Genomic DNA, 22,512 nt, shown 5'->3' with positions numbered 1-22,512 from the left:
AGAACTGTTTTCTCTTGTAAACAGTGCATATTTCTCTCCTCATCCAGGTGATTTTTTCACTGGTGACATCAATATTACAGATAGAGGACTCATATTTTAGCCAGAAGCAATGGTTTAAGTTAAAAATGTCTTAATGATGGACTTCTTTCTCACAAACATGCAGCTGTGCTACACAGTCATGTGGATTACTTGTGGATTATTGTGATGTTTTTATCAGCTGTTTGGAATCTTATTCTGACGGCACCCATTCACTGCAGAGAATCCATTGGTGAACAAGTCATGTACTGCTAAATCTACATCTTGGATGGAATGAGGATGAGTAAATTTTCATTTTAGGTTGAGCTATTCCTCTTATTATCGAATTAGATGCATATATACATGTAGAGTTTGAAAATTAAAAATGTAAGTATATAGGCAAATTTATTACAGAAAGATCACTGAAATTCTTCCTTCCTTTGGGCTTTATTGAATTAAAAATGCTTATCATTGGTTAGCACCATGTTTGAAAAAACAACATGCATGATCAGAAAAGTCACTCATCAGCAACTTAGTTATATACGCAGTGTATTAAGGGCACATCAACACTGTTTTCCCTAATATTACATCTGATTTGAGAGGGACTTAGGCCTAGAGATGTTGCTGCACTAAACAATAAAATATTAAGAAGATATTGCCTTTGTCAAAGCATCATGTGGTTGAAAGCACAGAGGCTGAGCAACTGTACTCTTGGCGTTAGGGTTGTAATTCTGCAACAAGTCTTCTGCCGTCAAGACAAAGTGAGACAAGCTTTCCATGTGCTATTAAGAGTCTTGAAGAAACTGCAGAATTTTTGAACGACATAAAATGCAACAATGCTCTTTTAACCTGGATTAATACCTTATTTGAGTGTTACGTTGTTGTATGTAAACTATAGTCTGTGCAATGATAAAAACTGATTGTAAAATTAGCTGTGTGAACTGTCGACTTTGGCAAGATTGCTCGAGTTGCACAGTAAACCGAGGAATATACTAGATAAAATCTTTCTACTGCATCGATCGTTTTCCTTAAATAATTTTTATTTCTTTCAGAATAACTACGAGAAATGTATATGCAAGTTCTGTACAATTTTCTGTTTATGCTTGGGATTGCTTTAAAAAAAACGAGTGGTGAAACAGTTTGAAAAATGGGATGCTGACACTTAGTGCACTTAAAACCCCCAAAATATTTCGTCCAACAGCAATCCTTCGGTTTGCTCTGGATATACTTCAGAAAAATCAGTTCTTCAGATTATTGTGTTGGCTCCAGTTAACGTTTTCAATCTTTTGTTCTGAATCCCAATTCTTCAGTGTCTATAGAGGCACGTTAAAAATACTGCCATTTTCCGAGAACTGTGTCTTTGATTGCATCAACAAACTGTGCAGGCACCCAGTAGACCCAATATTGTGAGGCTTCTGTCGGACCCAGTTGAAATGCCTATAGGGTGACAAACAAAAACAAACAAAAATATATTTATAGAAATATGAATATGCATGATTTGACCTTCTTCTGCAGTGTTTTTGTCTTACAGCAGCAAGAAAAAAAAAAAAAAAAATTAATTAAAAAAACAATCCTGTTTGAGAATGACAGATACAATGCATAGCTTGTTAAAAACATTCCAATAAACACATACCATCATATGATAGTCCTCGTGACCCTCTATTGGCTCAGTCACAACATTTTTGATGGAACCCATCGGGATTTTTTCTGTTCTTTCTGCAAGCCAGAAAAAATAAAATAAAAAAAATAAATCAAGATAAGCATAATTTGAGTATTACCAATAGAAATGTATTTAAATAATTAAATCACCTTTTGTTCCGATCCATAACTGATCCTGTTCCAGTTTAAAAGTAAGTCGTACTTTTCCGCCAGATTTGTTGTACATTCCTGATAAAGGCACTGTTGGCAGACGCTCCTGTTTAACAAATAAGAAATCACTTGGATCTCATTAGTGTGCACAAGGAACTTATTGTAAGCCCTTAAAAGAACTTTACAGCTGGGGAAATGAAGGACAGGATCACATGATCACTAAACCACCACCCACTTGATGCTGTACCGTGAAAAATGCACACTCATAAATATATACACTGCTGTTTAAAAGTTTGGGATCAGTAAGATTTATGTTTTTTAAAGAACTCTTTGATGTGCATCAAGGCTGCATTTATGTGATCAAAAACACTGAAAAAACCCCCAGTAATAATGCGAAATGTTATTACAATATACAATTATGGTTTCTATTTAATATACTTTAAAATAAAGTTTATTCCTGTTATGCAAAGCTGAATTTTCATCAGCCATTACTCCAGTCTTAAGTGTCACATGATCCTTTAGAAATCATTCTAATATGCTGGTTTATTATTAGAGTTATCTATGTTGTCAACTTAAAGTATTAATTTCTTTTAAAACAAGAAAGAAAAAAAAAAAAAGTAGTGTATATTGTTAGAAAAGATTGCTATTTTAAATAATTGCTGTTCTTTTTTAAATTTTTATTCATCAAAGCATCCTGAAAAAAAAGTGTCACAGGTTCCAAAAAAAAAAAAAAGTGTTTCCAACACTGATAATAATCAGCATTTTAGAATGACTTCTGAAGGATCATGTGACACTAAATACTGGAATAATGATGCTGAAAATTCAGCTTTGATCATAGGAATAAATTTAATTTTAATGTATATTAAAATAGAAAAATGTTATTTTACAGGTTGGATAACAACAGTCTTCACAATACCTTCTTTTATGTCCTCCGAAAGAAAGCAAGTTATATAGGTTTGGATTGAAATGAGGGTGAGTAAATGATGACAATTTAAATTTTTGGGAGAACTATCCCTTTAATGCATTTTATTAATTTTTTATTTAATATGGAAATATAATTTTTTTAACAGAATGATACTCTAAAATGTCTTTTGAGACATTTTTGAGACAAAAGTCATTGAGTCACTTATTTATGTAATTGGTTCAAACGGCTGATTCATTCAGAAATTAAGTAAATCTTTATGAATGGGCCACTGAATTGGTTCACCCGATTCCTCCAAAACACGGATTCGTACAGTAAAGAAACACCACTGTGTGATGCTTGTAGATGCACAACAGTTCTGCTGTGGCTTTATACGTTACATTTTTGTTGGCAAAATTGAGAAAAAACAGATTACAACACAAAATATGAAATAAATATATGTGACCTTGGACCACAAACCAAAATTGAGATTTATATATCCCCTGAAAGCTAAATAAATAAGCTTTCCATTGATGTAGGATCAGATAGGACAATGTTTGGCCGAGATATGACTATTTGAAAATCTGGAATCTGAGGGTGCAAAAAAAAAAAAAAAAATCAAAATATTGAGAAAATTGCCTTTAAAGTTGTTCAAATGAAGTTCTTAGCAATGCATATTACTAATCAAAAATTACATTTTGATATATTTACAGTAGGAAATTTACAAAATATCTTCTTGGAACGTGATCTTTACTTAATATCCAAATGATTTTTGGCATAAAGAAAAATTTATAATTTTGACCCATACAATATATTTTTGGCTATTGCTACAAATATACTCATGCTACGTACAACTGATTTTGTGGTCCAGGGTTACATATAATATACAATTTGAAATATTACACAAAATTAACTTCTTATGTACTGAACAGCTGCATACAATCACACTCGTGCTATGCGGGACAAAAACATATACAAATAGCATATGAATTATGGACATTTTTGTCCCAATATCTTAAATTTTAGGGGCGCATAACTGCATTTATTGACTACATGACACAGTGAGTTGTTGCCCAGTCAACTGTATGAAACATAAAGTGGTAAGGGGGGCAGTGAGTTAACTGCATTAAAATATTTTTATTGTTTTATTTTTCCATAACTTATTAAAGGGGTCATGACATGAGAAATCAAATTTGCCTTGATCCTCAAGCATATAAGAGGTCTCTGTACCATTAATAAATCCTGCAAGTTTCATAGCATAGTAAACAAAGCATTTATTTAATCAAGCTCCAAAAATGACTCGTTTGGATCAGAGGTGGCATGTGATGTCACAAGGGCACAAACATTTGCATATTAACTGCCTCCAGGGCAAGGATCGCGTCAAAGGATTATGTTTGTTCAGACCATTGTGTTTTGTAAATGAGGCGAAGTGTAATGGAGAGTTCGCAAAGAAACATTTGTTGAAAGATGAAGCTATTCTGCATGCTTGGATCATGTTGTCAAAATACGTACTCATATGCAATAGCAAGGGGGCATTGAAACTTTTTTTTTTTTTTTCCTGTGTGCAAAGAATGTATTACCATAATAACTGAGCCTCAGGGAACATGCTGAAACAATAATTTAAAAAAAATCTATGACCCCTTTAAATTAATAAGTAAAATTGACAGCACTAATATATATATAAAATTAATTTTGCGTGGCATGTGTGCAATGATCTGGTACAGTCTAATCATATCCAATGCCTCACAGGTTTTGCTTACCTTAGCTCCTTTTATAGATGGCATGACATCATCTGGTTTTCCTTTGTCCAAAACTTTTCTATGTTGCTGAGAAAAAAGTAACCACAAGTACATTTATAAAATATAAGTTCATAGGTATATTTATAGGAATTCTTTTTCCTTTGTTAACATTATGTAAATAGGCTTCCCACCCACCTTTTGCCTGCACAATGGCTCCTTTTTGTTCTCCTCAGCTTTAACCTCTTGCTGAATAACTTCTTTTGGTGTATTTACAGCTAGTACATCATTTATTGTAGATCCAACCACCATAATCTTTGCACCATTTGTAACTTTGATTTCTCGAAGCGTCTTGTCCTCTGGTAGCAGTCCTTTGTACATCACTTTCTGCATAGCAGGTGGAAGACCTGATAACCATACAAAACACACAAAAAAGCATTTGTATTCTGCATATTGTATCGGGAGTCCACATTATCCATTTAAAACCAGTTTTAAGTAGCACGGGTATATTTGTAGCAGTAGCCAAAAATACATTGTGTGGGTGAAAATGATCGATTTTTCTTTTATGCCAAAAATCATTAGGATATTAAGGAAAGAACATGTTAGATGAAGATATTTTGTAAATTTCCTACCATAAATATATCGAAACTTAATTTTTGATTAGTAAAATGCATTGCTAAGAACTTCATTTGGACAACTTTAAAGGCAATTTCTCAATATTTTGATTTTTTTGCACCCTCAGATTCCAGATTTTCAAATATTTGTATCCCAGGCAAATATTGTCCTTTCCTAACAAACCATACATCAATGGAAAGCTTAATTCAGTTTTCGGATGATGTGTAAACCTCAACTTAAAACAAAATTGACCCTGATGACTGGTTTTGTGGTCCACGGTCCAAAAGGGACAGTTTGAAAGTCAGGTATTTTCCACATTTTAAAAATGAAAGTAATTACTGAAGGAGGTGCATTCTGGGATGCTTTTTTTTAGACTGTGTAAGCACTAAAAGTTCACCAACCTGGGATCCTTGTTATGTTATTTTCTTTTTGAATTGTGACAAAAAATACAACATTCACAAGCAAAAAGGCTAATGATAATTACCAGTGAGAGTGTGAATTTTCTCTTTCAGTTTAGCACCGGTGCCATCTAAAGGAATTTTAAGGTCATATTTGTTTTTATTCCAAATTATTTTCACATCCACCATTTCTTTCCCCTCGTCGCTTTCCTCTCCGTTGCTGACAGCAGCGGGCTGGGCTGATGTGCTTTCACCGTCGGCAAGAGATGCTTGTTCAGTCCCTGCTGCATCTTCTTGTCCAGCAGCTTCACACAACACTTCTGGTACCTTCTGTGTGACCTCAGCCTCCATTCCTACTACCTCACTTCCTGTGGGAACAATTATCAGATGAGAACGACTTTGACACAGAAATGTAGTTTTCAAAGTACAAATGCCTGTTTCTGAGTACTGATGTGACAATGTCAAACTAGTATTCAAGTATTAAAATAAATCAAACAAATCCTCATGGGACAGTATTTTATAACCTATAAGATATACAGTTTTTGAGAAAACAGTAACTATCTAAATCATACAGATAAAAGCTGAAACCATGTGTTTATTCTAGATTCCCACTTATTACTTGTACGTTTTACTTCTTTAACTAGACTGTCTCTAGTATACAGATTTTAAAAGCTAACTGACTAGCTGCTGTGTAAAGGCACAGAAACATCTAGTAAATTCTCTTATCGTTATTTGAACCCAACTGTTGAACTAAGACCAATAACTGTAACCACGAGCGATCCGATAGAGCCCGTGTTGTAACCGTACACAACTGACTCATCGGTAACTTAGCCAGCCCGCTGTGCTAATATTCGCAAGCTCATATCAAGAGTGTGTCTCAAAATTCAATGAGCTGCCTACTTAGACAGCATCTTTGGCTACCATGGGCTCGTTTGGAACGTTTGTTTAAACGTTCCAAACGTTCCCGCGATGCCCATAAACGTTAATCGAAAGTTCCAGAAATGTGCAAACGTTTCAGCGTCTCTCAGAAATGCTGTCTGGGTAGACAGCTCAGTAGATTTTGTGACACAGCCGAAGTTTTCGACATGGCTAATCACAGAATATCTAGCAATTATTTCACCCTGACAAGTTAAAAGAACGTCCGTTCAGTGTAATACAAGTGCCAAATAAGTGGAACTGATGTTATACGCCTATAAATAACACCGCAAAGACTGAGTAAATGGCATTTAAGTACATTTTCACGCTACCTACCATCCTGCGCCGCCATGATGATTGTGTACAATATGAGGAAAGGCTTCTGGGAAAGAGCGTGCTGTCAGTGCATGAGCTCTGCGGCTTCCCGTAGTGACTTTGCGATTTTAAAATCTGGTGACTGAAACGTAACGACGAATTATTTTCGAACCGTAAACGCAGTGAAATGTGAACAGAATTCAGACTTATTAGACAATAAATAAATCAATTTAAAAGTTGTTCAAGTGGTTTTGCCAACTTGTTGAAGTTTCTTTTAAAATTATTCGTAAACTTTATCATAACTATCCAGTTATCTATTAAGTTTACTGACGGTATTTCGCCCAATTGCTTCTTTGTCATCATATTTGCCTATTTATTAGGATTTTTGGATGCAAAGAATTGACTTCTCTAATTTTGTAAAAAAGCAATTTATCCCCAAATATCCGTATTAGCAAAAATATTTTACTGATTCTTTGAAAACAGTTTAGATTTATTGCTATTTCTTGCAAAAATGTTATGTCATGTCAGATGATTAATTGCGATTCATCGCGTTGTGATTACGTATTATGTGTATATAAATACACACACATACAGTATATATTTAGAAAATATATACATGCATTTATCAATTATATTTATATAATTGATATTATATATATATATATATATATATAATATATAAACAACATTTTTCTTAAATATATACATGCATGTGTGTGTGTTTATATATGCATAATGAATATACACAGTACAAGCAACATATATTATGTAAAAAAAAAAATACATATTTTTATGCGATTAATCGCGAGTAATCGGTTGATTCTTATTTATTTATTTATTTATTTATTTTACACCATACTCTTCTACGGTTTAATACTATAATTTTAGAAATTCTTGTATTGTGACCTCTTTTTTAATTGTCTTTAATTGTTCTTGTAAATGTTGTATGTTTTGTTGCAATTCAAAAAGATAAGAACATTTACCTATTGGAGTAAAATAGACCAAACTTTTAAAATAATTGTCTTAAATTGAAGATGCATTATTCTGTGTGATAATTTGCTACCGTGGTTTATTTGTATGTCCCTTTTAAATTAACCCGAAGCATTATTTACTGTACTTATTTATTTATGTATATATTTTTTAGTATTTACGCTGTCATTCTAGCTCTGTAAAGTAAAAAAAAAAAAACAAGAGCATCCCAGATGTGACGTAGCCTGTCAACGTTTGATGATTTCCAAATAATAGCGATCGACCTGCGCTCTGTGAATATTGCATACAGATCTACGGATGATCTACGCGTAAACTTACCCTACCTTACCTTGAGGGGTTAGTGATCTTTTAGCGCTTACACAACCGACAACCTTTGAAAGCAATATGTAAACAAGTACAGATCAATTCACGCACATTCTAACGTTCATAAGACGTACGGTGAATCTCTGCTTTTAAAGATTGCGCGTAAGCGATATAGCAACAACAGCCACTGCGTGTTAAAGTTTGGCTTTGTGAATTCGGTAAGTTATTGCAGTGATACAGTGTTATTGACGGCATGTGTAACAATTAGCACAATGCTGTAGCTAACCTGGAATAACTAAAGGTTATGCGGTCGCTCGTAGGAATACATTAAACCTAAAATGTATTTATCAAATCATCTTGAAGCAACACAATAAGCAGCATACTGTACATACGTTTTACATATGTAAAATCAAATTATAGCTTCTCCTCGTCATTCTGGGCCATTGCGTCTTGTGAAGTAGTTGCCACGGAAACCATCACATGGATCTTGCATTCCAGTAACTTTCATCTCATGCTTGATGGTCACGAGGCGCGTGCACATATGTGACCACCAACTTGTGTTCGCTAACGTTTAACTGCTGTTAAGGATAGAATGATAGTAATAATAGTGTAATATACGTGTTGTAGATCACTAATGACTCAACCACTTGGTTTGTTTTCTAACAGTTTGCTTTCCTGGATACTGGTTGTAATTACATGGACCAAGGCACACTGGCTGAAACTCTGGCATACATGAGGATCTAAATGAGCTGAGGATGGCAGATATTAGGACGTATAATGTTGTTATTTTGGGAATAGGATTTTTGCTTATTTTTACAGCCTTCACCACCTGTGGTAATATCGAAGTAAGTTGTGTTTCATTCTTATTGCATGCTAGTGTAAATTATAGACTAAGACGCACGATGTGCTGCTATGTTTTTTAAAATATTTCAAATGTTTATTTTGTTGTGCTGAAATTTTAGCAGTATTTATGCCAAAACTTAAGAGCAGTTTAAGTTTTTAATTAGCATCAGTTTCTACAAAAATACAGCAAATGCTGTTATTTTACCACATAAAATGTCAGACATAGTCTTTTTGTGATTTTATTAAGTTTTATTTCAGTAACAATACCATGGTACGTGGTAGAAGGCAAGTGTTGTTGTTTTTTAGTTTAAGTTATTTTTTCTGTGAAAAACAACATTCAATAAAGAGTTTCAGTTAGACTATCTGAAAACAGTCTATTGTTGAGGTAAATCTGGGTCAGGCGTATCTCGTGTTTTTGATTTTCCCCATCAGTCAATGAATTATCCTGCATGACTAATGGCTCCTGCACCAAATGTCATGGTGGACTCATGTTAACCTCACAGTCACCCCACACAGGAACCCAATAACTCAATTCAACCATGACAGGATAAGGATGTCTTCTCATAGGCTTCAACAAGTAGTTCTATAGTTTGATCTGTATGTTGCATTTTCAGTGCAAAATTAACATATCAAGCAGTGTCTTGCAGTGTACAAGCTTCATGCACAATTATTTTTGTGTACAACAAACAGAATATTTTTAAATTCTTTTATTATTTTAATACATGCAGGTTTTTTTTACTTTATATTCACTACATGAAATATACTTAACTTTTTTAGAAAACTTTGTCATGCTACAGGGATATTTACAGTCATGTTAAAAAGTTAGGACACCCTATTGAATTCCATGGTTTTCCGTATCAGGACATCATTAAAAAAAACTGGTCCTTGGCTGGTCTTAAAATTTCGGAAATAAAACCTCAGATGAACAACAACACATGACAAATTGCACCGTGTCGTTATTTACTGAACAAAAATAAAGCCAGAATGGAAAAGCCATGTGTGACAAAGTTAGGACACCCTTACTGTTAACATTGGAATTAAAAGGGTAAATAACAGTCAAGCACTGCTAATCAAATACCTTTGATTAACTGATCATCAGCAAGTCTGAGCGACCTCTATAAAAGCATAAGCTTTGGCAGTTTGCTGGTCTGGAGCCTTCAGGTGTGTGTTAACACAATGTCAAGGAGGTAAGACATCAGCAATCATCTTAGAGAAGCAATTGTTGCTGCCATCAATCTGAGAAGAGTAATACGGCCATTTCCAAACAATTTGAAGTTTATTCACAAGTGGAAGACATTTAAAACAGACACCTCTCCTTCCAGGAGTGGTCGTCCCAGAAAATTCACCCCATGATCAGACCGTGTAAAGCTCAGAGAAATGGCAGACGACCCAAGAACTACACCTCAGACTCTACAGGCCTCAGTTAACATGTTAAATGATAAAGTTCATGACAATACCATTAGAAAAATATGGGACAAAAATGGCATGTTTGGAAGGCTTGGCAGAAGAAAGGCTCTTCTATCTTAAAAAAACATTGCAGCACAGTTTCGGTCTGCAAAGTTGCATCTGAACAAAACACAAGTCTTCTAGAATAATGTCCTTTAAACAGACGAGACCAAAGTGGAGATATTTGACCATAATGCACAGCGCCAAGTTTGGAGAAAACCTAAAGAACATATCAGCACAAACACCTCATACCAAAAGACAAGCATGCTGGAGGAGGGCTGATCATTTTGGGCTTGTTTTGTAGCCACATGACCTGGGCACCTCACAGTCATTGAGTTGGCCATGAACTCCTCTGTATATCAAAGTATTCTAGAGTCAAATGTGAGAGCATCTGTCTGACATCTAAAGTTGGGACAAAATTGGGTCATGCAGTTGGGACGATGTTCCCAAGCACACCAGCAAATCTACAACAGAATTGCTGAAAAGAAAAGAATCAAGGTGTTGCAATAGCCCAGTCAAAGTCCAGAGCTCATCCTGATTCAAATGCTGTGGTGAGAGCTGTGCATAAGCAAATGCCCACAAACCTCAATAAACTGGAGCAACGTTGAAAAGAAGAGTGGTCCAAATTCCTCCAGAATGATGTGAGAGACTAATAAAGCCACACAGAAAATGAATGCTTCAAGTTACCGCTGCTAAAAGTGGATCTACAAGCAATTGACTCACAGGATGTCCTAACTTTGTCACACATGGCCTTTCCCTCTTGGCTGTATTTTTCTTAAATAAATAATGACACTGTGTGATATGTCATGTGATGAAGTTTATCTGAGGATTTATTTTCCAAATTTTAAGACCTGCCAAGGACCAGATATTTTTTTTATTATGTCCTGATACAGAAAACCATGGAATTCAATAGGGTGTCCTAACTTTTTTACATGACTGTAGGTCAACAGCAAAAGTGTGTTTGTTTATTTATTTCCTTCCGTCCTTTTAGCAAACAGTGGTGAAAAGCTTGAATAGCACTAACTTCACTGGGAGTGGGTACCACAGGTAAGATCTCAGTCCTTCACCTTTTCTACTACATCCTGTATTCATAATTTAGAGATTTATGATGGATATGTAAATATAATACACTGCAATGTAAAAAAAAGTTTTCAGCATTGTGTTACAACATATTTGTTTCAGTCTAATGTAAAGTAGCATTATGTTATTTTAACTTGATTTAATGAGCCTTCAGAACTTTAAATTCAGGTCTTCTTCATCAGTAATTACATTACTACTAGTTTGACTTAAAATTTAAAGAGATCACTGGGTGTTAAGACTTGTATAGTTTAATATAACATAAATGATATCTTTTACTAAAATATGTAGTAGAAAACTCATTAAAGTTATTTAAATTATTTAAAAAATCCACATTGTGTTCTATATATATTTTGGGCTATGGGGAGCACCACTGCTTTGATTATGTCAAATAGTTGCACCCAATGAACTACCTGTTGCTATTTTTACTGCAACACAACTCAGAAAATAAAACACTGATACGATGCCACATTGTGCAGCTTTTGGTTGTAATTGTCAGTCGAAGGGCAACAAAAGAAGTGATGTAAGTCTTCACTGCTTTCCCAGTAATAAGAAGAGGAGAAAAGAATGAGAAGATGCCTGTTTACCAATAAATCTTTAGCCCTGATGCCTTTGAGGCTTTTAGTCGACCACAGCTATTGAAAGAGCTTACAAACGACAGAGACAAGAATCACTAGATGGCATTCTGGCAGGATATAAACATGCCGACGCTTGTCATGATGCCGCAGCCACTAAAGGTTTTCTCAGCGCGGATTTCACTCAATATCGGGAGCGTTTAGACTCCTTATGGGGAAAATCATTGGTATGGCATTTGGCTTAAGCCTACACTTACATCCATCGCCACCTGTAGGCTCTTTCAGTAGCTGTGGTCATCGAATCAGTATTTTATTTTCTGAGATGTGTCGTGGTAAAAATAGCATCAGGCAGTGCCAGCAGCTCACAGAGTGCAACCATTTTTCGTCATCGAAATGGGCACCCCCATAATCCAAAATATGAATGAAACAATGTGGATTTTTTAAATCTAATAAATCTTTCATAGGTTTCTACTACATATTTAAGTAAGAGACATCATTTATGTTATATTAAGCCATTCAAGTCTTAATACTCCGGGTTCCATAAACAATAAATTTGCATTTTTAGTCAATTGAACACTGGTGAGTTTGTAGCTAGGACAAAGAAATGTAAAAGAGACAATATGCAGCAGTTTAATGGTGCATTATTTTAGAGTGCATTATGATAAATAAGAGAAATAAAGGCTAAAAAGCGATATCACATATAAATATAAAATAAACTCTGGATGTAGATATGATAAAAATATGTTTGAAATGGGATATCCAATCATTTTGCCGCCTTCTTTTCACAGCCTTGGAATAATATATGGAGTTTTTTCATTCTGTAATGTGTTAGCTCCCACTATCGTTGCAATTATTGGACCACAGCTTACCATGTTCTTGAGTGGAGTTCTTTATAGGCAAGTATCTCAGATTTCTTATTGACTGTAGTCATCATGCCGCTGTTGTCTGTATTGTTCACATCTGTGTGTTTTTCAGTGGTTATATAGCTGTATTCATCATTCCATCCACATGGTCCTTTTATTTCACATCAGTGGTAATTGGCATCGGAGCAGCCAGTAAGTAGATATTTAAAACACGCAAGTACATTCATAGTGTATTTCATTTCATCAAATATTTCATAGCTATTCATCATCACCTGCCAGCTGGTAATTGACTGAATAGTTTACACAAAACTATTCAGTCAGTTATCACCCTCAGGCCATTCAAGATGTAGATGAGTTGTTCATCAGAGCTATTCCTTTAAAGACATAATTAAATAGTTTTTTTCATCAAATACAAAGCTTGTATGCAGTGCTGCAACTTTTTCTCAGCCTGTGTGGTTAGTCTTTTATGTATAGCAAACAGTATAGCAGATGTTTCACATTTTGAAATTCCTTCACCCACTCAAGCACTATGGTAAAGGCAGGTTCTAGTTGTCACTCAGAAAGGTATATTTGCATTGTTTGCATTGTTACACTGTTGAATCCATTATAGTCAGTCAAAATAAATCGCAGGTAGTTTAAATGACACTTACATTATGTAGTTAACGACTAATTATTTATTTGTTAAGAGGCATTTATATTTAAGTAGTGCGACACAGCTCATATGTGACCCTGGGCCACAAAACCAGTCATAAGTAGCACGGGTATATTTGTAGCCGTAGCCAACAATACATTGTATGAGACAAAATGATCAATTTTTCTTTTATGCCAAAAATTATTAGGATATTAAGTAAAGATCATGTTCCATGACGATATTTTGTAAATTTCCTACCGTAAATATATCAAAACTAAATTTCTGATTAGTAATATTCATTGCTAAGAACTTAATTTGGACAACTTTAAAGGTGATTCTCTCAGTATTTTGATTTTTTTGCACCCCCAGATTACAGATTTTCAAATATATGTATCTCACCAAATATTGTCCTATCATAACAAACCATCAATGGAAAGCTTATGTATTTAACTTTCAGATGATGTATAAATCTCAATTTAAAAATAAAATTGACCCTTATGACTGGTTTTGTGGTCCAGGTTCACATATTAGTTGTAAATTCATTTTCAGTCATATTAATGTTTGCAACCTGCCTTTTTGTGTCCACAGTGCTTTGGACAGCTCAAGGGCACTTTCTAGTGGAGAACTCTGATGCTTCCACCATCAACAGGAACACAGGATTGTTTTGGGCTTTACTGCAGTGCAGGTCAGGAAACACTTACAGAGAGCTCAGCCTGATGCACAGTTAACCTGAAATCATAATTGAGATTCACTTTAACATATTAACCTTAATCATTTTGTGATCATCAATGGTAAACTAATTGGGAATGTTAGGAGTCAAAGCAATAGATGTTTATCAGCAGCATTCAGATTAACAACTATATGTTGATCCAACCTTGTGTTATGTTCTTTCCTCTGTGAAATGAGATATTAGACAGAATGACTAATTTTGTCTTGTTCATATAAAATGAAAGTAAATAAATATATAATATATATATATATATATATATATATATATATATATATATATATAAATATCAGCTGAGATCATTACTTTTTCTGTTTTCATTTTAATTTAAGTTACCGTTTTATTGATTTTGTTATTGTTTTTTAATGTCTATAGTTTTTATTAATTTTTAATTTCAGTTTTAGTTATTTTAGTACATCACATTAAACTACATGACAAAGAGATATGTTGACTTGACAGCTAGTTTAAGTTTTATTTTTATTATTCTTTAACTTGAGTTAATGTTTATTTTATTTAATGTAATGTTAACCCTTTAACTGTCACCCATGAAAGTGAAAGTGCATGAAAGTGCACTATGCAAACTTATTATAATTTGTGAACGCTTTGGAATACAGACCTAAAGTTGGACTTTTTTTAAAGAGGACAATCAGCAAATTATCGCAGAAGCAGTTTCTGCAATAATTTCATAATATGAAAGTATCAAAAAGTTATAGAAATTTAAATTTACTGTAAAAATGCGCTACTGTTTTTTTTTATTTGTACTCTAAAATTGCTATAAAATTAATACCTTATGTCTAAATAAGTTTCATTGTAAATTTGAAGTTGATATGAAAAAAAAAAGTGAGGGTCCTTTCCAGATTTTATGTAGGGCGTTTTACCATAAACAGCCACCAGGTGCCATCCAAACTCCATTGAATTTTTTGTATGCATTTTTCTGTCACAAACGTCTAAGTTTCTGTCAATATTATTTAAAAGTTTTGATTGTAAGTACCTTAATACATTTTGTAATATGACACCTGACACCACCCACTAAGAGCCACACAGCCAAAAGATTTTAAAGTACCATTTCCATAGTAACGCAATGTCCGATTTAAAAATGATTTTCACAGGATGGTTTGATTACTAAATGATTACTAAAATACAGTATGTGATGGGCAAAAAGGACAATAAGGACAAATAATTGTATGGAAAATTGCAGCTTGGACATTCTACCTAAGCTCTCCTTTTGTGTTTAACTGAAGAAAAAAAAGTCATATTGGAGGAGTTATGCAAACTTACTAACCAAGTCATTAAAACCATCAAGAGCTATGTTTAGCCACCTAAAACTGTCCATGATTTCTGTATGAAAAGTTCTATTTGTGTTTTCTTTCCAGTATGTTGTTTGGAAATCTATACGTTTATTTTGATTGGAATGGAAAAACTGAAATTTCAGGTAACATGATTGTTTGAAAATTGTACTTTGATGAAACTTGATTGTGTTCACTCTTTAATTATGTTAATCAGCACTTATTTAATCTACGCTAACCACAATATATACTAATACTATGCTATTAATGACAAAAATATTTCAAAATTTAAACGTAAATTGAGGGTTTTTTTCTGTCACATTTTTACCTGCAGATAGAGACAGAAAGATTATGTTTACGGCTCTGCTGGTCATCTCAGTACTCGGGACACTAAGTTTTCTTGCACTGAGGAAGGTCCGTCAGCAAGAAGAGGCTCTCTCTGAGGAGGAGGGCCAGTCTCTGTTATCGGCAAGACTGAAGTAATTTCACTCGTTCATTTAGTAAATCATGATGTTGAATTAGAGATTCCACCTTGCACTGAAAACAAAGTATAGTTTTACATTTTCTTTCACAGATCCAGCAATAAGGATTTTTGTTCTGCTTCCCTATCTGGCCAGAAATTCAGATTAATACTTAAAAAATAAAATCTAATAAATACAACAAATAATTTTATTAAGTTTTAAACTACTGTTGGAAAACAGTGGTAATTGCTACTTACTGATACTTATTTTTGATTTTTCATTGGTAGCTGATATAAATTGTTGTGTAATGTTATTTTAGATATAAACAAAGAGCAACATCTGCTGTGACGGAAGCTAAAACAGAGTTCAGTAAGTTAATTTTCCAAAAATATATCTTACAAATTGTCAAACTGGACATCCATTGTAGTTCAAAACACTTTTTTACCCTTTTCCCCCTTTAGAGACGATTTTAGAAATCTTCAAAACAAAAACCATATTGTTATTAAGTTTCTGCATGGCATACAGCGGTAAGGACATCACTAAAGTACAAACGCCCATTAATTCTATAAGCATTTGAGCGTGATGAATATGTTTTGATTGCTGCTGTCTCATTAAAGGTTTGGAGCTGTCATTTTACAGTGGTGTTTATGGAACCTGCATTGGAGCTACGACACACTTTGGCGACGCAGCAAAAGGCTTAATCGGCATTTCAGGCATTGTGGTGGGAACTGGAGAAATCGTTGGTCAGTGCACTTTGATTACGCTTGCATTTTAGTATTATGGACATCTAATGATAAACTGAGCAGATACTTTAATAGGATTGGATGCTGTCTTTTGTTTGCAGGAGGAGGATTGTTTGGTCTTGTATTGAAAAATAACCGTTTCAGGCGCACTTCAGTCGTCTTCTTAGGAATGGTTGTGCACTTTGTGGCCTTCTACTTGATATTCCTCAACATACCAGAGGATGCACCTGTGGTTTTCCAAACAAGCTCGCAGCATAAGCCATATCTGGTACCAAGGTATAATAAAACATAATTTAAGAGAGATTTAAGAGATCTGAAAAACTAAAAACTGGCAGGGAATGCATTAACTGATAAAAACAGATGCAGTAAATGCAATATAAGTATCTGCTGAGCTAATTTTTGTCTCCTAAAGAGTGCACTGTTCCATTGTTGATGGGGCTGTGTTTATTTGTTCACTCTTGTAGCGTGTCCATCGCCCTGCTATGCAGCTTCTTGCTGGGTCTTGGGGACAGCTGTTTCAACACTCAACTCTACAGCATTCTGGGCCGGGCGTTTGCTGAACAGAGCGCACCAGCCTTTGCTATATTCAAATTCATACAGGTAAAGACAGTCTGCATTTATGTAAATTGTATTTTACTTGATATCAGCAATCCAGCTGTGTTATTGAATCAAAGAAGATACAGGTTAATTTGTTTGCGTAATACTGTGTCGTAGGGCTGGATGATAAATCGATAACGGTAATTATGGGGCGATATAAATTTCCTTGATAAACAATAACTTTTTAATGGTTAATCAAAAAGCATGCCTGATTAATTAAAATCATGAAACGTATACAATTTAACATACATTTATTATAAGTTTAACAAAAATTAAATTTTTAGTGGCATATGAAATGTTTTATTTATTCTCACATTCTATTTACCAAATTCTGTTTAGGCATGTTTAATTGTTTGAATGCATAGAAGGACTTTAATGTATTAAAATGTATTTATACAATAGCCCTATGAACATTAAAAAATAACATTTACACAGATGTGTGCATCAGTGTCAGTAGATTAATGGATAACTGACATTCTTACCTTATAGGCTATTTTCATTGATGATGAGTGTTTTTTTTTTTAATAATTTGAAGAACTGCTGATTTCTGATCAGCATGTAGAGAATATAAATAATATAAAATACGTGTGCTTCATTTAAAGCTATTTATGTTTTCTCCTTTGGCAGATACAGTATACCCTATAACTTTCCTCATGAATAAATGCATTTAAAGTTCCAGTAGCCAGTGAATAAGCTCAGTATTTTTTTTATAAGTACTTGATTAAAAATTTGATACAGTGTGACAATAATTCAGTCCTTCTCTCAGTCTGTTTTTGCAGCTGTGGCATTCTTCTACAGTGGCTACATACTGCTGACCTGGCAGCTCCTCGTGATGGTCATCATGGGATTCACAGGAACGCTGTGTTTTTTCATGGTGGAGAGGATGCAGAATATGTCAGTTGACACACTGGAGTATTAGGCTGGAGTCTTTCTCAGGACACATTTCAGTAAGTCTTCTACTTGCACTATTTGTTTGTTGTAAGATGAATTTGGAAGTATAAAACACTATGCGTGATTTATTCCAAAGTGCCTTTGTAGAACTTTTTAGGACCTTAAAATACACATGGAATTACAATTTGTTATTTTTATTTAATTTACATGCTATGACAGAAAAATGTTAGTTGGAATTGCATTACAATTTTCCATATCTTCAATGGAATTGTATTTTCAAATGATGTTACATATATTAAAGGAGAAGTCCACTTCCAAAACAAAGATTCACATATAATGTGTTTACCCCCTTGTCATCCAAAATGGTCATGTCTTTCTTTCTTCAGTCATAAAGAAATTTTGTTTTCTGAGAAAATTTCATTTCTGCATTTCTCTCCGTATAATGGACTGGTACGGTGCCCCAATTTTGAACTTCCAAAAGGTGGTTATTTTCATTAAAAAAAATACAATTTAAATACTTTTTAATCTCAAACGCTCATCTTTCTCTCCCTGAACTCTGTGTATTCTGGCTCAAGACAGTTATGGTATGTCGAAAAACTCCAATCGTATTTTCTCCCTCAACTTCAAAAATCATTTCAAAATCATCCTACATCGCTGTAAAAGTACCGACCCAGTCTTTGCAAAGTGAACATGCAAAGAAGATCAAACACCCTTAACAAAAAAGGTAAAACAGCGATATAGGATGATTTTGAAGTTGAAGGAGAACATGAGATGGGACTTTTTCGACATACCCTAACTGTCATGAACCGGAACAAAACAGTCCAGGCAGAGTAAGACAAGACGAGCGTTTGATGTTAAAAAGTATATAAATTGTATTATTTTTATGAAAATAACCAATCATTTCACTAGATAAGACCCTTCTTCCTCGCATTTGGTTTTGTTGAACCCGCAATTAAAATGCATTTTGGAAGCTCAAAATCGAGGCACCATATCAGTCCATTATATGAAGAAAAATACTGAAATGTTTTTCTCAAAAAACAATTTCTTAAGAAAGAAAGACCAAGAACATTTTGGATGACAAGGGGGTGAGTACATTATATGTGAATCTTTGTTTTGCTTTAAAGGTGCACTCCCTTAGGTTTGTTTATGTTATGTTGACTGACACGGTAGTCATCTTATACTGACACCTAGTGGTGTAGTTGCAGCATCATGCAAAAGCAAATATGGAATTTCACTTGACTTTGTTATTCCATGAGTGAAAGTGTCAGATTACAGCCAGGTTAGCAAGATAAAACTAGTATTCAGCTGGTCATGTGATTTCAAGGACCTGCTCCATGTAAAATATAATACTGATATGACTGGATCCTTCATTTGATGTGAGATTTTGAACAGATTTTGTGAAGTATTGTCTCTTTATGTGTATTATGTGTTGAACAAATACATAATGAGGAGAAATATTGAGTGCACCTTTAAGTTTCGTGTAAAAGGATGTTGATGACAATCGGATGATGGCTCAGTAATTAACTTCTAAATATATATATACACCATACAGCATATAATTTATAGTAAGAAGTGTGGAATCATTAAAGGGGTCATCGGGTCATTCTTTAGGGTAGGGGTATCCAACCCTGTTCCTGGAGATCAACCTTCCTGCAGAGTTTAGTTCCAACCCTGATCAAACAACTGTCTGCAATTATCAAGTGCCCCTTCAGATCCTAATTAGTTGGTTCAGGTGTATTTGATCAGGGTTGGAGCTGAACTCTGCAGGAAGGTAGATTTCCAGGAACAGGGTTGAGCACCCCTGCTTTAGGGTCTTAATGAAAAGTCTATAACATACTTTGGTTAAAATTTCTCTGTGGTGGTGTAAAAAATACCCTATTTAACTTGTCAAAATCAGCCTTTTTCAGAGCAAGCTGTTTTGTTGCATTTACCTTTAAATGCTAATGAGCTCTGCTCGCCCCACCCCTCTCCTGTGGGGTGACTAGAAGTACTGTTTACCAGTGTTGCCAAGTTTGTGCTTTTCCCGTGGAATTGGGATACTTTAAAACTGTTGCCGTGGGTTGTTTTTCATGTCTGCGGTGTGGCGGGAGGAGCAAAACGACGGACACAGTGGGCGTGACGTCAGGCCTCGGAGAGGCTTTTATTAAATACTAAGATAAACAAAAGTGTCCAAAAGGGGGAAATAAAAGTGTCCAAAATAAATAGGGGATCTGGTGTCCTTGACGTGCAGGGGTTCCGTGAATGAGGGGCAGTGTTCAGAAGGGAAGGGTCCAGGTAAGGGGCGGAGTCTGGCGGCTGCACTCGCTCCCCACCGAGGTCCGTGGCATGAGGGGCAGTGGCTTCATTTAGCGGCTTCGTCCACTTTGGCTGCGGCACTTCCTGGGCCGGGTCAATCTGCCCTGCATCCTGGTCCAGACGACGGACGACGACGGTGAGGGGCGGTGATTACGGACGGGGTGACGATGATAATTAGGGGGAGGCAGCCGACTCGTCATAGCGGGTTAAAGCGACCCCGATAACGTGATATTTAGCTCCTGAAATATGAATTTTGCCAGGTGAACCTCACCAAAAATGTGTATTTTACCACCCAGAATGCAATTTTTACCAGGGAAACCCCTCCAAAATGGGATTGGGCTAGTTTTGGACTATTTTTGAATAGCAATTGGACAGGTTTTGTTGTAAAAACCTGGCAACCCTGCTGTTTACTTTAGCTGCATTTAGCCGTATTCAGCTGCGAAACTTGCTAACTAGCACATTATTAAGAAAGGCGATTTGCAAAGATGCATAAAACCCCCTTATACACACTTCTGGTGAGTTGCACAAACATAGACATATTTATGTAAATCACAATGTAAATTAAAAGTAACGTTAATGTTATGATCATTATTACATCCAACAACAAAACACCTCAGTCGCTTAGGAAACATTGTTGTCTTCCCCTGCACCAGCGTCGAAACAATCGGTCGGACTGTTTATAGCTCATTTAGCTCATTTAGGGCGGGTCTAAGGTAAGACGGACGTGTCAGACAACTATCGTGGGAGTGGCCTTGGTCTGTGTGACGTCACATAGGCAAGATGCTGAGAATGGCTTGATTTGAAAAAGGGGATATTACTTATAAAGATTAAAAAAATACCACTGGGTGGATTTTTATCATTATAGGGTGTTTGTGTACACACACTGCCAACATACATTTATGTTCAAACAAGACGTAAAAGCGCGTTTAGCATCCGATGACCCCTTTAAGATGTTTTATGTTTTTGAAAGAAATCACTTATACATGAATAGAAGAAACTGAATTGATTTGTCTACAACAGTGGAGCTGTATCATTTCAGTTAGGAAAGCATTTCTCTCAGGGTCCTGCTGTATAATTGTGTGATTTTTTTAGGATCTGTAACTCTAAAAGGCTAATGGCATGCCAATTCGCTTTCAGATTTTGTTTCTAAAATGATTTTATACTGTACACCCTGTGTTTCTTTATTGTGAACCATTTTAAAGTTGTTATAACCATACTAGATATAACCACACCAGCTGGTTCAGAAACTGAAAATATTACTCATAGATAGCCAGACAGTGATGTCACTGTGCCACAAGGCAGTCAGAACTAGTTTAAACAGTGTTTACACAATTGTGGTCTTCATGAGAAATGTCTATGTGCGTGTGTTCATGCATCACAAAAGTGCTATGTGATGCAACAGCTGTCCAGCCCTACAGTTACATGAAAATGACTTGTTCTGGAACCAGTTTAGTAAATGTGCTTTTTTAAAGATTCAGTTGCCTATAATAAGAATAATAATGACTAAATGAAGTATTAAGTTTTGCATTACGTTTTACATCGCATAAAATGTGCTGAACATTACACTATCAATATATTTTTATGCATAATATGTGATGTAGTTCAGTCTGTATTTTATATGTTTTAATGTGTAATTTGAATGACAGTATCTTTTTACATTTGTACTACACACCTGCTAATTAAAAAAAAAACATTTCATGAGATTGCAGCTATGCAATAATTTATATGTGTCATATTGTAAATATTTGTGTTTAGAATCGGTATGAAATATTCTAACCTTTGGGTTTGATTTGATGTTTTAATGCATTTCAATAAAGAATTATTATTATAATGTGTTCATGTCTGTGTATTTCTATTAGCATAAATTATAATTTTACCCTTAATTTGCATGTTTCCACCCATGGTGCTGTCATTTTGTTTTTGCAAGCGACAACGGGGTACCAGTTCTAACGCCATGACAAAAGTTAGAACAAAGCATGCTAAATGTTCTGTTGTTGACTGCACAGACAAGCACAGAACACTATTTAGAGTCCCAGCCTTTTATTTATTTATTTACTGTATATTATGCTGGCGCCACAAA

The 22,512-nt window shown here is 34.9% G+C and overlaps 2 protein-coding genes across 3 annotated transcripts; one reads left to right on the top strand and one right to left on the bottom strand.

Annotated features, from left to right (window-relative positions):
* Positions 1–223: 223 nt before the first annotated feature.
* Positions 224–8,517, bottom strand: ubfd1 (ubiquitin family domain containing 1). Of its 2 annotated transcripts, none has more exons than XM_051105679.1 (7): positions 8,390–8,517; positions 5,561–5,842; positions 4,660–4,868; positions 4,486–4,551; positions 1,825–1,930; positions 1,649–1,731; positions 224–1,452 (listed from the first exon to the last, which is right to left on the bottom strand). In XM_051105679.1, exons 2-7 carry the CDS (start codon positions 5,823–5,825, stop codon positions 1,342–1,344), a joined length of 840 nt encoding a protein of 279 aa, XP_050961636.1. In that variant the 5' UTR covers positions 5,826–5,842; positions 8,390–8,517; the 3' UTR covers positions 224–1,341. The 2 variants fall into 2 exon arrangements, with proteins under 2 accessions (XP_050961636.1, XP_050961635.1); XM_051105678.1 differs by lacking the exon at positions 8,390–8,517 and adding an exon at positions 6,726–6,846 and having other exon boundaries at positions 231–1,452.
* LOC127162819 (UNC93-like protein MFSD11) lies at positions 8,004–22,386 on the top strand. The gene is made up of 14 exons (XM_051105677.1): positions 8,004–8,215; positions 8,664–8,842; positions 11,278–11,333; positions 12,727–12,834; positions 12,914–12,993; positions 14,021–14,117; positions 15,533–15,591; positions 15,780–15,924; positions 16,226–16,275; positions 16,368–16,433; positions 16,524–16,649; positions 16,751–16,925; positions 17,114–17,249; positions 18,013–22,386. Exons 2-14 carry the CDS (start codon positions 8,753–8,755, stop codon positions 18,163–18,165), a joined length of 1,341 nt encoding a protein of 446 aa, XP_050961634.1. The 5' UTR covers positions 8,004–8,215; positions 8,664–8,752; the 3' UTR covers positions 18,166–22,386.
* The last annotated feature ends 126 nt before the right edge of the window (positions 22,387–22,512 follow it).

Source organism: Labeo rohita, chromosome 3 (assembly GCF_022985175.1).
Source record: "Labeo rohita strain BAU-BD-2019 chromosome 3, IGBB_LRoh.1.0, whole genome shotgun sequence".
Taxonomy (NCBI): Eukaryota; Metazoa; Chordata; class Actinopteri; order Cypriniformes; family Cyprinidae; genus Labeo; species Labeo rohita.
Note: the sequence above shows the minus strand (reverse complement) of the source record. Positions and strands in the feature narration are given on the sequence as shown.

Excerpts from the sequence above, each read along its gene's own strand:
- ubfd1 (XM_051105678.1), bottom strand. Across the intron at positions 4,552-4,659 it reads AGCCATTGTGCAGGCAAAAG|CAACATAGAAAAGTTTTGGA; the intron begins GTGGGTGGGAAG and ends CTTTTTTCTCAG. Across the intron at positions 1,931-4,485 it reads CATCTATAAAAGGAGCTAAG|GAGCGTCTGCCAACAGTGCC; the intron begins GTAAGCAAAACC and ends TTTGTTAAACAG.
- LOC127162819 (XM_051105677.1), top strand. The coding sequence starts at position 8,753 with ATGGCAGATATTAGGACGTATAATGTTGTTATTTTGGGAATAGGATTT. Across the intron at positions 15,592-15,779 it reads TGGAAAAACTGAAATTTCAG|ATAGAGACAGAAAGATTATG; the intron begins GTAACATGATTG and ends TTTTACCTGCAG. Across the intron at positions 16,276-16,367 it reads GGAAGCTAAAACAGAGTTCA|AGACGATTTTAGAAATCTTC; the intron begins GTAAGTTAATTT and ends TTCCCCCTTTAG.